The following is a 15,338-nucleotide window of genomic DNA, read 5'->3' on the forward strand; positions in this document are numbered from 1 at the left end:
TTTCAAAAGGAGATTGGACTGCCACTTGGCTGGGGTGCTTTAGGATTCCTGTTCAGGCAGGGGGTTGGACTTGATGACCTACATGGTCCCTTTCAACTCTAAAAATAAATAAATAAAAGATTAAGGGAAAAGAAGCAAACCTTATGGGCTAAGGCACTTCATAAGAAATCCTCTCTTTGTTTTTTTTTAATATTTTGAACAATCCACCAGAAGTAGGATTGGTGGACATAACTGTTTCCTCTTAACCTGCATATTTCACCTGTTCTGTGATGGATCAGGACCTGTTTCCTTCCCTTTCTTTCAGGGAAGACACCACACATTTTAGGAGCCACATCTGGATATCCTTTGGCTTGCTATTCTTTGGAGAATCAGGAAAGTGCAGCAGCAGCTCCTAATGGCCACTGATGTTGCAACATCTGTGCTATCCCCAGTTGGGCTGAAGAAATGTAGCCCTTGTGTCCCCTTGAGGACTATCAGCATTACCTTTCTCCACAAATAGCAGAAAAAGGACGGGGGGAATAAATTAAAAGAGAACGAGAATGTGTCTTCCTTCTTAATTCACTTACAGAAGATGTCATGAAGTTTCCTTTGTTGTTTTTAACACCTTGATTTGAAGAAAGACATTTTACGTAAAGATTATATGTAAGTCTGGTGCATTGTGATTCTCTGAGCTTCTTCTCAACTTGATTGGGGGACTTGAAGTTGATATACAGGAGGCACCTGTCCATCATCAGACAACTTTCATGCTTTCAATGGCTGAGTTATTTCCCCTGGTATGAACAGGTAGCAGGTGTTTAGTAAAGTCGAACAGCTAATGTAGAACCACACACGAGTGTGCAAATCTTCACCAAGGGTTCATCTCAACATAGTATATATTGGCACAAACATACCCTAGTCTCCAGATTTTAATTATACAGTCCATTTCATCCCACTTCCAAACAAGTGTTGAAGCACCTTCCAATCATCCCTTGCTTCTCCAACATCAACATCTTCTCCTTTCAATAATTCCACTTATAACACAGGAGAAACTGAGGCCAAGGATCTCTGGGCTTCCAAGCAGAGTTGAGTTCCACATGGTTCAGACCGGTTTGCCCGAACCAGTAAAAATCGCTAGTAACATCACAATAATACCACAGAACTGTTTTGGTCAGTGCCAGTCCATAGGTCCCACCATTTTTAAAAAATTGGGAGGAGGGGTTTCAATTTTTTTTTTACTGACAAGTGGTTACCCTTCTCTTTTTAAAGCCTCCAGTGATGGACCACCCACAACTTCTGAAGGCAAGCTGTTCCACCGGTTGATTGTTCTCACTATCAGGGAATTTCCCTTTAATTCCAAGTTGCTTCTCTCCTTGATTAGTTTCCACCCATTGTTTCTCATCTTATCTTCAGGTAAAAAAATAAATGGACCCCCTCTTCTTTGTTGCACATCTTCAGATATTGCAACGCTGCTATCATGTCATTGCTGGTTCTTCTTTTCATTACACCAAATATCTCTAATTCCTGCAGCCCTTCTTTGTGTGTTTTATCTTGGTTGCTCTTCGATGCAGTCTTTGCAAAGTCTCAACATCTAGAAGCAGCATCCCAGCTGTGGCCTTATTAAGGCTGTGCATCTTCTCCTTTCAAAATTGGTATTTATACCACAAGGGCTTCTCTTCCACCCTTCTCATCCTCCCTCCTGAGTGGTCATCATCTTTACTGGACACTGAAAGACTCCTTTGCAGATAGAGATGAATGTGCAACTCTTTCTCTCATGTCTCCAGTCGCAGATAAAAGGTTTCTTGCTTCATTGTTTCAGGCTGAAGAGGCAGAGAGAAGGTTTTTGTCGCACTTCCCCATAAGAATTCACCACCGTGCAACAGGGTAACTTCAGTGTTCGCCCTAGCACAGTAATAATCTGCCTCGTCTTCAGCTTGTGCATTGGTGATGGCCAAAGATCCTGTATTCCCAGATCTGGTGGCCGTGAACCGATTTGGGATCCCTTCTCCCCTGTTACTGCAGGTATCACAGTGGACAAAACGGGGGGATACTCCTGCCTTATGTTGAAACCAGTGAAACGGGTGGATACTTTGAGTTGCGGTGCAGGAGAGGGTAACGGTTCCACCCAGGGACACAGAGCTGGACGGAGGCTGAGTCACCACAAACTGACCATCAATGCCTTTCAGGAAAAGAAGCAAGGAGAAAAAGAGTGAGGGGACAGAAAGAAAGAAAGACAGTTAAATTGAGGCATCTTCCTTTGCTTTGCTCAATTTCAAGGATCCCTGGTCTTATGAGAATCACAGCCAAATCTTCTCTTGGCCCAGGAAAACGTTACCTGTGAAGTAAGTGAGGAGAGATAAGAAAATCATAGCTAAACCCATGGTCAACCTAGCCAAGGAATCTCCTTCTAGGGAGGAAAATTATATTCTTCTTTGGATCTTCTCCTTTCCTTTGCTTAAATGCTTCTTACTTTCCCCTTTCATGCAAATGAGATTGGTTCTACTAGTATATTTCATTCCCCATAAGCATGATGAGGTTTTCTAGTTTAGCCAATGACCAGAGGAAACATTTGCATACAGGAGATTTGGAAACCTGGACTAATTAAAAGGTCTCAATCAAAAATCTCAACCTGCTGCTTGAGGAACTGAGCATTTTGGGATTTTCTTCAAAGACACCATGCATACATTGACATTGAAACAATGGTGTGACTCTGCTTAATCTCAACAATGTGTAAAAATCTAATTTACAACAGAATTAAGAGAATTTTTCTTTCAAAATGGAAAAAGAAAAAAAGAAAAACCACCAGTTTAAGGGAAAAGAAGCAAACCTTATGGTCTAAGGCATAGCTCTTCTTTTCATTACTACAGTTCTATTGTTTTCTATCATTACTTTTTATCATTACTAATCTAATGTTTTATTTGTACAAATTACCATCCTATAATTGTTTGACAAATACATGAGTGAATGAATGAATGAATGAATGAATGAATGAATGAGAATAGCACCATAATCCTTTTGGACATAGGGGTAAGGTGAGTCCTAAGAAATAATCGTATTGTTTTTTTAAATATTTGGAGGAAGCCACTAGAAGCAGAATTGATGAAACCCTTTCCTTTTCTCCTACATATTTCATTTGTTCTGTGAGGGACCAGTGCCTTCCTCCTTCCCTCACTGTAGAGGAAGAGAGAGGAGACATTTTTAGGAGCCACATCTGACCAGGGTTTTGCAGCAGTCATTCTTTGGAGAACTACAAAAGGGCATCAGCAGCCCCTACTGGTTGCTGATAATGCAACATCTGTGTTATCACCACCTGGGCTGAATTAATGCAGCATTTCAGGACCACCGTCCTCCTTCTATTTTATTTTATTTATTTTATTTATTTTGTCAAACAATTATAGGGTGGCAATTTGTACAAATAAAACATTAGATAAGTAATGATAAAAAGAAGACAATAGGACAGGGACGGTAGGCACAATGGTGCGCTTATGCACGCCCCTTACAGACCTCTTAGAAAGGAGGAGAGGTCAATCGTAGATAGTCTAAGGTTAAAGGTTTTGGGGTTAGGAGTAGAAACCACAGTCAGGTAGTGCATTCCAGGCCTTGATGACTCTATTGCTGAAGTCGCATTTTTTGCAGTCAAGTTTGGAGTGGTTGACATTCAGTTTAAATTGTTTGCGTGCTCGTGTGTTGTTGCGGTTGAAGGTGAAGTAGTCGTTAACAGATAGGACATTTTGGTATATGATTTTATGAACTATAATTATTAACTAAAATCTGTTTAAGAACCCACCCCTTCTTCCATGCCTGCTTCTCCTTCACAGTCCTGTGCCCATCATCCCCCTTGCTGGACATTGAGAGACTTCTCTACAGAAGGTGATGAACTAACTAACTAACTAACTAACTAACTAACTAACTAACTTACTTACTTACTTACTTACTTACTTACTTACTTACTTACTTACTTACTTACTTACTTACCTACCTACCTACCTACCTACCTATTTTATTTGTTTATTTGTTTATTTGTTTATTTGTTAGATTTTTTAGATTTGTATGCCGCCCCTCTCCTGCATCATCAGCTCTTGTCTCCCCAGTCACAAATCAAGATATGTTGCATGTGGTTTCAGCCTCAAGAGGAAGAAAAAAGGTTTTTGACACACTTCCCCATAAGAATTCACCACTGTGGAACCAGTTGCCTGTTCTTTCCAAGGCACAACAGTAATAATCGGCCTCGTCTTCAGCCTCCACATTGGTGATGGCCAAAGATCCTGTACTCCCAGATCTGGTGGCAGTGAACCGATCTGGGATCCCTTCTCCCCTGTCACTGCAGCCATCACAGTGGACAAAACGAGGGGATTCTCCTGCTTTCTGTTGATACCAGTAGATGCTGCGAGAACTCTGTGTGGTTGTGCAGGAGAGGGTAATGGTTCCACCTGGGGACACGGACCTGGAGGGAGGTTGAGTCCAACTTTCTTGACAGTCAACACCTTTTAAAAGGGAGAAGAAGAGTGGTGGAGTAAAGGAAAAAATACCGAATCTGTGATCCACTTCATTATTCTTAAATATTTCTGGTAGCCGTGTTTTTTTATTAAACCCAAAAGCCAATCCTCTCTTGGACCAGGAAAACTTTACCTGTGAAGTAAGTGAGGAATGCTAAGAAAATCATAGCCCAACTCATGGTCAACTTTGGCAAGGAATCTCCTTCTAAGGATAGAAGATCTGAAGAAGAACCTTCTTCAGACCTTCTCCTTTCCTTTCCTTAAATGCCCCCCCTTTCTCCTTTCATGGAAATGAGATCTGCTCTCATTGGTTCTGCCAGCATATTTTCTTCCACAAAAGCATTGTGAGGTCTTCTGATTGAACCAATAACCAGAGAAAAGATTTGCATATAAGAGATTTGGAAACCAGGAGGAATGAAAAGGTCTCAATTAAAAATCACCCTCTGCTGCTTGTGGAACAGGGATATTTCTTCAGACACACTATTTAATTATACGTGAATTTGACATGGGCACGATACATGTAATTATGTAAGTCAACCTCAATAGCATGTAAAATCACAAGTGCATTTTTACGCGAAAGGACTTCCCTTTGCTTGCAGCGCCGCTGTGGCGTCCTTTTTCATAAAAATAAATAACAATAAAAAATCCGTAAAAATAAAAAACGATGGGATTCCATGGGCGGAGCTTTGGCGCCACAAACCGTTCTCACTGTCGGGGAATTTCCCTTTAATGCTAAGTTGCTTCCCTCCTTGATTAGTTTCCACCCATTGTTTCTCCTCTTATCTTCATGTGCTTTGAAAAAATAAATGGACCGCCCTCTTCTTTGTGGCAGATCTTCAGATATTGCAACACTACTATCATGTCATTGCTGGTTCTTCTTTTCATTACACCAAACATAACAAATTCCTGCAGCCCTTCTTCGTATGTTTTATTCCCCCAGTTCCTCAATCACCTTTGTTGCTCTTCTCTGCACTGTTTCCAAAGTCTCAACACCTAGAAGCAGCATTCCAGGTGTGCTCACATTAAGGCTGTGCATCTTCTCCTTATAACACAAGGGAGTGAGACCAGGGGTCTGTGGGCTTCCCTGACACCCTTCTCATCCTCGGTCCTGAATGGTCTTCATCTTTGCTGGGTGCTGAGAGACTCCTTTGCAGATGGAGATGAATTTTCAACTCTCTCTCTCGTGTCTCCAGTCGCAGATTACAGTTTGTTGCTTCTTTTTTCAACCCGAAGAGGAAGAGAGGAGGTTTTTGTCACACTTCCCCATAAGAACTCACCACTGTGTAACAGGGTAACTTCAGTGTTCCACCTACCACAGTAATAATATGCCTCGTCTTCAGCCTGTGCATTGGTGATGGTCAAAGATCCTGTATTCCCAGATCTGGTGGCAGTGAACCGATTTGGGATCCCTTCTCCCCTGCTGCAGCCATCACAGTGGACAAAACGAGGGGATTCTCCTGCTTTCTGTTGAAACCAGGGAATCCAGTGGCGACTTTGAGTTGTGGTGCAGGAGAGGGTTATGGTTCCACCTGGGGACACAGAGCTGGAGGGAGGCTGAGTCGCCACAAACTGACCATCAATGCCTTTCAGGAAATGGACCAAGGGGGAAAAGAGTGAGGGGAGAGAAGGAAAGAAAGACAGTTAAATTGATGCATCTTCCTTTGTTTGCTCAGTTCCAAGGATCCCTGGTCTTATGAGAATCACAGCCAAATTCTCTCTTTGACCAGGAGAACCTTACCTGTGAAGTAAGTGAGGAGTACTAAGAAAATCATAACCCGACCCATGGTCAACTTTGGCAAGGAATCTTCTCCTTCTAGGGTGGACAGTTATAACCTTCTTTAGATCTTCTCCATTCCTTTCCTTAAATGCCTCTGTTTTCTCCTTTCATGCAAATGAGATCTACACCAATTGGTTCTGCTAGTATATATTCTTCCCCAAAAGCATTATGATGTCTCATTTAACCAATGAGAAAATAATTGCACATCAGAGCTTTGGAAACAGGGATAAATTAAAAGGTCTCAGTGTGGTATTGAGCCAAGTGTGATGGGACACACAAGGAATTTGTCTTGGTGCATATCCTCTCAGTGTACATAAAAGAAAATTGTAGATTTGGAAACGGGGATGAATGAAAAAGTCCCAATTAAAAATGAAGCTGTGCTGCTTACAGAACAGGAAACCTTGGTAATTTCTCGAAACACAATTCTTTATATGTAAAATTGACATGGAAGTGATACATGAAATTGGGCAACTCCACTTAATCACAATAGTGAGCAAAACCATCATCCTGGGGCGGGGGTTGGGAGGAGCACCATAATTCATTTGGACATATGGGCTAAAGCGGGTCAGAAGAAATACTTCTGTTTTCCTTAAAATTTGGAAGAAGCCACCAGAAGCAGAATCAGTAGAAACAACCATTTCCTTTTATCCTATATATTTCATGTGTCCTGTGAGAGATTGGTGCCTTCCTCCTTCCCTCGCTGTAGAGGAAGAGAGGAGACATTTCAGGAGCCACATCTGACCAGGGTTTTGCAGCAGTCATTCTTTGGAGAACTACAAAAGGGCATCAGCAGCCCCTACTGGCCGCTGATATTGCAACATCTCTCCCATCTCCATCTGGGCTGAGGAAATGTAGAGTTTTATGTCCTTTGAGGACCATCATCTTCCTTATGTTTAAATGTCAGAAAAAGAAGAGAAAAAACAGAAGGAGGACAGGAATGTGCCTTCTTTCTTAATTATTATACAGAAGTTTTCACATAGCCTCCCTTGTTGTTTTTAATATTTGATTGGAAGAAAGAAATTTTAGGTAGATATTACTGGGAAGTCTGGAGCATCCTGATTCTTTGAGCTTCTTCTCAATGACGGAGCATGCACAACTTATTATTATTATTATTATTACTTAGATTTGTATGCCGCCCCTCTCCGAAGACTTATGAAAGCAAGTTGTTCCACAGGTTGATTGTTCTCACTGTTGGGGAATTTCCCTTTAATTCTAAGTTGCTTCTCTCCTTGATTAGTTTCCACCCATTGTTTTTCGTCTTATCTTCAGGTGCTTTGCAAAAAATTAATGGACCCCCCTCTTCTTTGTGGCAGACGCTGCTATCATGTCATCGCTGGTTTTTCTTTTCATTACACCAAATATCCCTAATTACTGCAGCCCTTCTTCGTGTATTTCATTCTGCCCGTTCCCTAATCTTGGTTGCTCTTCTCTGCACTGTTTCCAAAGTCTGGAAGCAACATTCCAGGTGTGCTCTTATTAAGGCTGTTCATCTTCTCCTTTCACAATGTGCACTTATACCACAAGGGAGTGAGACCAGGGTTCTGTGGGCTTCCCTGCAATTCCTCTCATCCTCGTTCTTGAATGGTCCTCATCTTTGCTGGGCACTGAGAGACTCCTTTGCAGATGGAGATGAATTTGCAACTCTTTCTCTCCTGTATCCAGTAACAGATCAAGGTTTGTTGCTTCTTGTTGCAAGCTGAAGAGGAAGAGGGGAGGTTTTTGTCACACTTCCCCATAAGAATTCACCACCGTGCAACTGTGTAACTTCAGTGTTCCACCTACCGCAGTAATAATCTGCCTCGTCTTCAGCCTGTGCATTGGTGATGGCCAAAGATCCTGTATTCCCAGATCTGGTGGCAGTGAACCGATTTGGGATCCCTTCTCCCCTGCTACTGCAGGTATCACAGTGGACATAACGAGGGGATTCTCCTGCTTTCTGTCGATACCAGCCAATCCAGTGGGTACTTTGAGTTGTGGTGCAGGAGAGAGTAATGGTTCCACCTGGGGACACGGAGCTGGAGGGAGGCTGAGTCACCACAAATTGGCCATTGATGCCTTTCAGGAAATGGAGCAGGAGGGAAAAGAGTGGGGGGAGAGAAGGAAAGAAAGACAATTAAATTGATGCATCTTCCTTTGCTTTGCTCATTTCCAAGGGACCCTGGTCTTATGAGAATCACAGCCAAATAATCCTCTCTTGACCCAGGAAAACTTTACCTGTGAAGTAAGGGAGGATTGCTAAGAAAATCATAACCCAACCCATGGTCAACTTTGACAAGGAATCACCTTCTAGGGAGGAAAATTATTGCCTTCTTTGGATTTTCTCCTTTCCTTTCCTTAAATGCCTCTGCTTTCTCCTTTCATGCAAATGAGATCTTCACCCATTGGGTCTGCCAGTGTATTTTCTTCCCCAAAAGCATTATTAGCCACATCTGTCCATGCTTTTGCTGCAGTCATTCGTTGGAGAACTGCGAAAGAGCATCAGCAGCCCCTACTGGCTGCTGAAATTGCAACATCTGTGTTATCCCCATCTGGGCTGAAGAGATGTAGAGTTTTATGTCCTTTGAAGACCATCGTCTTCCTTCTGTTTAAAAACAATAAGGGAGAAGAGAACAGGAATCTGCCTTCTTTCTTAACTATCTTAAGGAATATTTCACAAATCTCCCTTGTTGTATTTAATACTTTGATTTGAAGAAAGACACATTTATGGACAGATGACATATTACATCAGTAGCATCAGTCTTCTTTGGTCGTGTCCTTCTCAACTTTAGTGGTGTGGTTAAGGGTGCAGAAAAGAGGTAGATGCTCATCGGAAGAATTTCATGTTTCTGTCCTATCTCCATCTGGGCCAAAGAAATGTAGAGTTTTACGTCCTTTGAGGACCATAGTCTTCCTTCTATTTAAATGTCAGAAAAAGAAGAGAAGAAAAATGATAAGGAGAAGGAGAACAGGAATGTGCCTTCTTTGTTAACTCTCTTATGGAAGATTTCACAAAGCCCCCCTTGTTTTTAATACTTTGGTTGGAAGAAGGACATTTTAGATAGAGATGACAGGGAAGTCTGAAGCATCCTGATTCTCTTAGCTTCTTCTCAATGATGGAGCACCCACAACCTCTGAAGGCAAGTTGTTCCACCGGTTGGTTGTTCTCACTCTCGGGGAATTTCCCTTTAATGCTAAGTTGCTTCTCTTCTTGATTAGTTTCCACCCATTGTTTCTCCTCTTATCTTCAGGTGCTTTGAAAAAATTAATGGACCACCCTCTTCTTTGTGGCAGATCTTCAGATATTGCAACACTGATATCATGTCGTTGCTGGTTCTTCTTTTCATTACACCAAACATCCCTAATTACTGCAGCCCTTTTTCGTGTGTTTCATTCTGCCCATTCCCTAGTCTTGGTTGCTCTTCTCTGCACTGTTTCCAAAGTCTCAACATCTAGAAGTAGCATTCCAGGTGTGGTCATATTAAGGTTGTGCATCTTCTCCTTATAACACAAGGGAGTGAGTCCAGGGGTCTGTGGGCTTCCCTGCCACCCTTCTCATACTCAGTCCTGAATTGTCTTCATCTTTGGTGGCCGCTGAGAGACTCCTTTGCAGATGGAGATGGATGTGCAACTCTTTCCCTCGTGTCTCAAGTCACAGATAAAAGTTTTCTTGCTTCTTCTTTCAGGCTGAAGAGGCAGAGAGGAGGTTTTTGTCACACTTCCCCATAAGAATTCACCACCGTGCAACTGGCTATATTCATTGTTCCACCTACCACAGTAATAATCTGCCTCGTCTTCAGCCTGGGCATTGGTGATGGCCAAAGATCCTGTATTCCCAGAACTGGTGGCCGTGAACCTATTTGGGATCCCTTCTCCCCTGCTGCAGCCATCACAGTGGACAAAACGAGGGGATCCTCCTGCTTTCTGTTGATACCAGCCAATCACGTAGTTACTTTGAGATGTGGTGCAGGAGAGGGTAACAGCTCCACCCAGGGAAACGGAGCTGGAGGGAGGCTGAGTCACCACAAACTGACCATAAGTGCCTTTCAGGAAAAGGATCAAGGAGAAAAAGAGTGAGGGGACAGAAGGAAAGAAAGACAATTAAATTGAGGCATCTTCCTTTGCTTTGCTCATTTCCAAGGGACCCTTGTCTTATGTGAATCACAGCCAAATAATCCTCTTTTTGACCAGGAAAACTTTACCTGTGAAGTAACTGAGGATTGCTAAGAAAATCATAGCCCAACCCATGGTCAACTTTGGCAAGGAATCTCCTCCTTCTAGGGTGGAAAGTTATAACCTTCTTTAGATCTTCTCCTTTCCTTTCCTTAAATGCCCCTGTTTTCTCCTTTCATGCAAATGAGATCTACACCCATTGGTTCTGCTAGTCTATTTTCTTCCACAAAAGCGTTATGAAGTCTGATTTAACCAATGAGAAAATAATTGCAGATCAGAGCTTTTGGAAACCAGGATAAATTAAAAGATCTCAGTGTGGTATTGTGTCAAGTGTTACTGGCCTACGTGGACTCATTGCTCCGGAAATTGCGGGTTGCGAGTCTCTCTTGATGAAGTTGGACTTAGGGGTTCAGGTGGGCTTATTTCTCACGTACCTGCCTCCCAGCTGCGTGTCAAAAGCCCTGCCTGTGCTACTCGAGGAGGTAGCCGGGTTGGCGGTGGAGTTCCCCAGACTTATTGTCTTGGGGGACTTCAATCTGCCGTCACTCGGCGAAACCTCGGGGTTGGCACAGGAGTTCATGGCCACCATGACAGCCATGGACCTGACTCAAGTAGTACGGGGTCCGACTCATGAGGGGGGGCACGCACCTGACATGGTATTCCTTTCCGAGCAATTGAGCAATGGTCTGAGACTAAGGGGCTTAGAAGCAGTGCCTTTGTCATGGTCAGACCATTTTCTACTACGGCTTGACTTCCTGGCTCCAATCCTTCCCCGCAGGGAGGCGGAACCAATGAAGATGTTCCGCCCCAGACGCCTAATGGATCCAGAGGGTTTCCAGACGGCGCTTGGGGTTATTCCAGAGGCACTCATCCACAGTTCGGCAGAGTCTCTTGCAGAGGCCTGGAATACGGCTGCTGCGGAGGCTCTCGACCGGATTGCGCCTTTGCGACCTCTCCGTGGCGCTAGACCCCGTAGAGCTCCATGGTTCAACGAGGAGCTCCGGGAGTTGAAACGCCAAAAGAGACGTCTAGAGAAGCGATGGAGGAAGAGTAGGTCTGAATCTGATCGAACACTTGTAAGAGCTTTTATTAAGACTTACAAAGTGGCGCTCAAGGCGGCAAGATGCGCGTACCATGCCGCCTTGATTGCATCAGCGGAATCCCGCCCGGCCGCTCTGTTTAGGGTGACCCGCTCCCTTCTTAACCAGGGGGGAGTTGGGGAGCCCTTACAGAGTAGTGCCGAGGACTTTAACACGTTTTTCGCTGATAAAGTCGCTCGGATCCGAGCCGACCTCGACTCCAATTGTAAAACAGAGTCGACTGACAACGAGTCAGTCGAGGTGACTGGGGCACGTACTTGTCCACCTGTCTGGGAAGAGTTTGATCTGGTGACACCTGATGAAGTGGACAAGGCCATTGGAGCTGTGAGTTCCGCCACCTGTTTACTGGATCCGTGTCCCTCCTGGTTGGTTTCGGCCAGCAGGGAGGTGACACGGAGCTGGGCCCAGGAGATTACCAACGCTTCCTTGGGGAGGGGAGTTTTTCCATCACTCTATAAAGAAGCGCTTGTGCGCCCCCTCCTCAAGAAGCCCTCCCTGGACCCAGCCGTACTTAACAACTATCGTCCAGTCTCCAACCTTCCCTTTATGGGGAAGGTTGTCGAGAAGGTGGTGGCACTCCAGCTCCAGCGGTCCTTGGAAGAAGCCGATTATCTAGGTCCCCGGCAGTCGGGTTTCAGGGCCGGTTACAGCACGGAAACCGCTTTGGTCGCGTTGATGGATGATCTCTGGCGGGCCCGGGACAGGGGTTTATCCTCTGTCCTGGTGCTCCTTGACCTCTCAGCGGCTTTCGATACCATCGACCATGGTATCCTTCTGCACCGGCTGGAGGGGTTGGGAGTGGGAGGCACTGTCCTTCAGTGGTTCTCCTCCTACCTCTCTGGCCGGTCGCAGTCGGTGTTAGTGGCGGGCCAGAGGTCGACTCCTAGGTTTATCCCTTGTGGGGTGCCTCAGGGGTCGGTCCTCTCCCCCCTGCTATTCAACATCTACATGAAACCGCTGGGCGAGATCATCCAAGGACATGGGGTGAGGTATCATCAATATGCGGATGATACCCAGCTTTACATCTCCACCCCATGCCCAGTCAATGAAGCGGTGGAAGTGATGTGCCGGTGCCTGGAGGCTGTTGGGGCCTGGATGGGTGTCAACAGACTCAAGCTCAACCCGGATAAGACGGAGTGGCTGTGGGTTCTGCCTCCCAAGGACAATCCCATCTGTCCGTCCATCACCCTGGGGGGGGAATTATTGACCCCCTCAGAGAGGGTCCGCAACTTGGGCGTCCTCCTCGATCCACAGCTCACATTAGAACAACATCTTTCAGCTGTGGCGAGGGGGGCGTTTGCCCAGGTTCGCCTGGTGCACCAGTTGCGGCCCTATCTGGACCGGGACTCATTACTCACAGTCACTCATGCCCTCATCACCTCGAGGTTCGACTACTGTAATGCTCTCTACATGGGGCTACCTTTGAAAAGTGTTCGGAAACTTCAGATCGTGCAGAATGCAGCTGCGAGAGCAGTCATGGGCTTACCCAGGTATGCCCATGTTTCACCATCACTCCGCAGTCTGCATTGGCTGCCGATCAGTTTCCGGTCACAATTCAAAGTGTTGGTTATGACCTTTAAAGCCCTTCATGGCACTGGACCAGAATATCTCCGAGACCGCCTTCTGCCGCACGAATCCCAGCGACCGATTCGGTCCCACAGAGTGGGCCTCCTCCGGGTCCCGTCAACTAAACAATGCCGGTTGGCGGGCCCCAGGGGGAGAGCCTTCTCTGTGGCGGCACCGGCCCTCTGGAACCAACTCCCCCCGGAGATCAGAACTGCCCCTACTCTTCCTGCCTTCCGTAAACTCCTCAAAACCCACCTTTGCCGTCAGGCATGGGGAAACTAAACATCTCCCCCTGGGCACGTTGAAGTTATATATGGTATGTCTGTATGTGTGTATGTTAGTACAGGGGATTTTCTTAAACTTATAATATTTTAATTAATTGGATTGTATTGGATTGTTTTTCACTTGTTGTGAGCCGCCCCGAGTCTTCGGAGAGGGGCGGCATACAAATCCAAATAATAAATAAATAAAATAAAATTTGTCTTGGTGCATATGCTCTCATATTAAAATAAAACTATGTATTTGGAAACTGGGATGAATCAAAATGTCTCAATTAGGAATGAAGCTGTGCTGTTTAAAGAACAAGAAAGCTTGTGAATTTGTCCAAACACACTTCTTTATACATGAAATCGACATGGAATATTAAATTGGGCAACTCCATTTAATGTCAATAATGTGTAAAACCACCAGCTTATAGAAAAACGAGCGTGCATAAGCGCACCATTGTGCATACCATCTCGGTCCTACTGTTCTATTGTCTTCTATCGTTTTATCATTATTGTTATGTTTTATTTGTACAAATTACCATCCTATAATTGTTTGACAAACAAACTATCAAACAAACAAGCAATCAAGCAAGCAAATAAATAAATAAATAAATAAACAAACAAACAAACAGACAAACAGAGAAACAGACAAACAGATAAACAGATAAATAGATAAATAATTAAATAGATGAATAGATAAATAAATAAATAGATGAATAGATGAATAGATGAATAGATAAATAGATAAATAGATGAATAGATAAATAATTAAATAGATGAATAGATGAATAGATGAATAGATGAATAGATAAATAGATAAATAGATACATAAATAGATAGATAAATAGATAAATAATAAGAGGAGTACTTTTGGACATAGGGGCTAAATTGGGTCCTAAGAAATACTCGTATTATTTTTTTAAATATTTGGAGGAAGCCACTTGAAGCAGAGTTGGTGAAACCCTTTCCTTTTATCCTACATATTTCATGTGTTCTGTGATCAGTGCCTTCCTGCGGCCCTCAGTGTAGAGGAAGAGAGGAGAGAGTTTTAGGAGCAACATCTGAGCCTGTTTCTGCAGCAGTAATTCTTTGGAGAACTATGAAAGAGCACCAGCAGCCCCTACTGGCCACTGACATTGCAACATTTGTGTTATCTCCATCTGGGCTGAAGAAATGCAGCATTTCATGTCCTTTGAGGGACCATTGTCTTCCTTCTGTTTAAGGACCCACCCCTACTTCCCTGCATCCTTCTCCTTCGCATTCCTGTGTCCATCATCCCCCTTGCTGGGCATTGAGAGACTTCTCTGCAGAAGGCGATGAACTTACAGGATGTTTTCTCCTGCATCATCGGCTGGTGAGTCTCCCCAGTCACAGATCAAGGTATGTCGCATGTGGTTTCAGCCTCAAGAGGAAGAAACAAGGTTTTTGTCACACTTCCCCATAAGAATGCACCACTGTGCAACAGGGTACGTCCACTGTTCCAGCTAGCACAGTAATAATCTGCCTCGTCTTCAGCCTGCGCATTGGTGATGGCCAAAGATCCTGTACTCCCAGATCTGGTGGCAGTGAACCGATCTGGGTTCCCTTCTCCCCTGTTGCAGGTATCACAGTGGAGATAACGAGGGGGTCCACCTGGTTTCTCTTGATACCAGAGGATACCGTAGGAACTCTGAGTTGTGGTGCAGGAGAGCGTAGTGCTTCCACCCAGGGACACAGAACTGGAGGGAGGCTGAGTCCAAGCAGACTGACCATTGATGCCTTGAAATAATGGTGGGAGGGAGGGAGAGAAAGAGTGAAGAAAAAGAAAGAAATACTGTTAAACTGATGCACGTTCGTTCGCTCTGACCCATTTCCAAGGGACCCTGGTCTTATGAGAATCACAGCCAAATAATCCTCTCTTGGCCTGGGAAAACTTTACCTGTGAAGTAAGTGAGGAGTCCTAAGAAAATCATAGCCCAACCCATGGTCAACTTTGGCAAGGAATCTCCTTCTGGGGAGGAAAATTATA

At 44.4% G+C, this 15,338-nt stretch overlaps 1 gene segment (V, D, J or C); it reads right to left on the bottom strand.

Moving 5' to 3' along the window:
• Positions 1-1,748: 1,748 nt before the first annotated feature.
• On the bottom strand, positions 1,749-2,357 carry LOC139156106 (immunoglobulin lambda variable 2-18-like). The segment is given in 2 exon segments: positions 1,749-2,155; positions 2,312-2,357. Coding segments are annotated over 2 exon segments (453 nt in total).
• Positions 2,358-15,338: the final 12,981 nt, after the last annotated feature.

The sequence above is a fragment of the Erythrolamprus reginae genome, unplaced genomic scaffold (assembly GCF_031021105.1).
Source record: "Erythrolamprus reginae isolate rEryReg1 unplaced genomic scaffold, rEryReg1.hap1 scaffold_284, whole genome shotgun sequence".
NCBI classification, from domain to species: domain Eukaryota; kingdom Metazoa; phylum Chordata; class Lepidosauria; order Squamata; family Dipsadidae; genus Erythrolamprus; species Erythrolamprus reginae.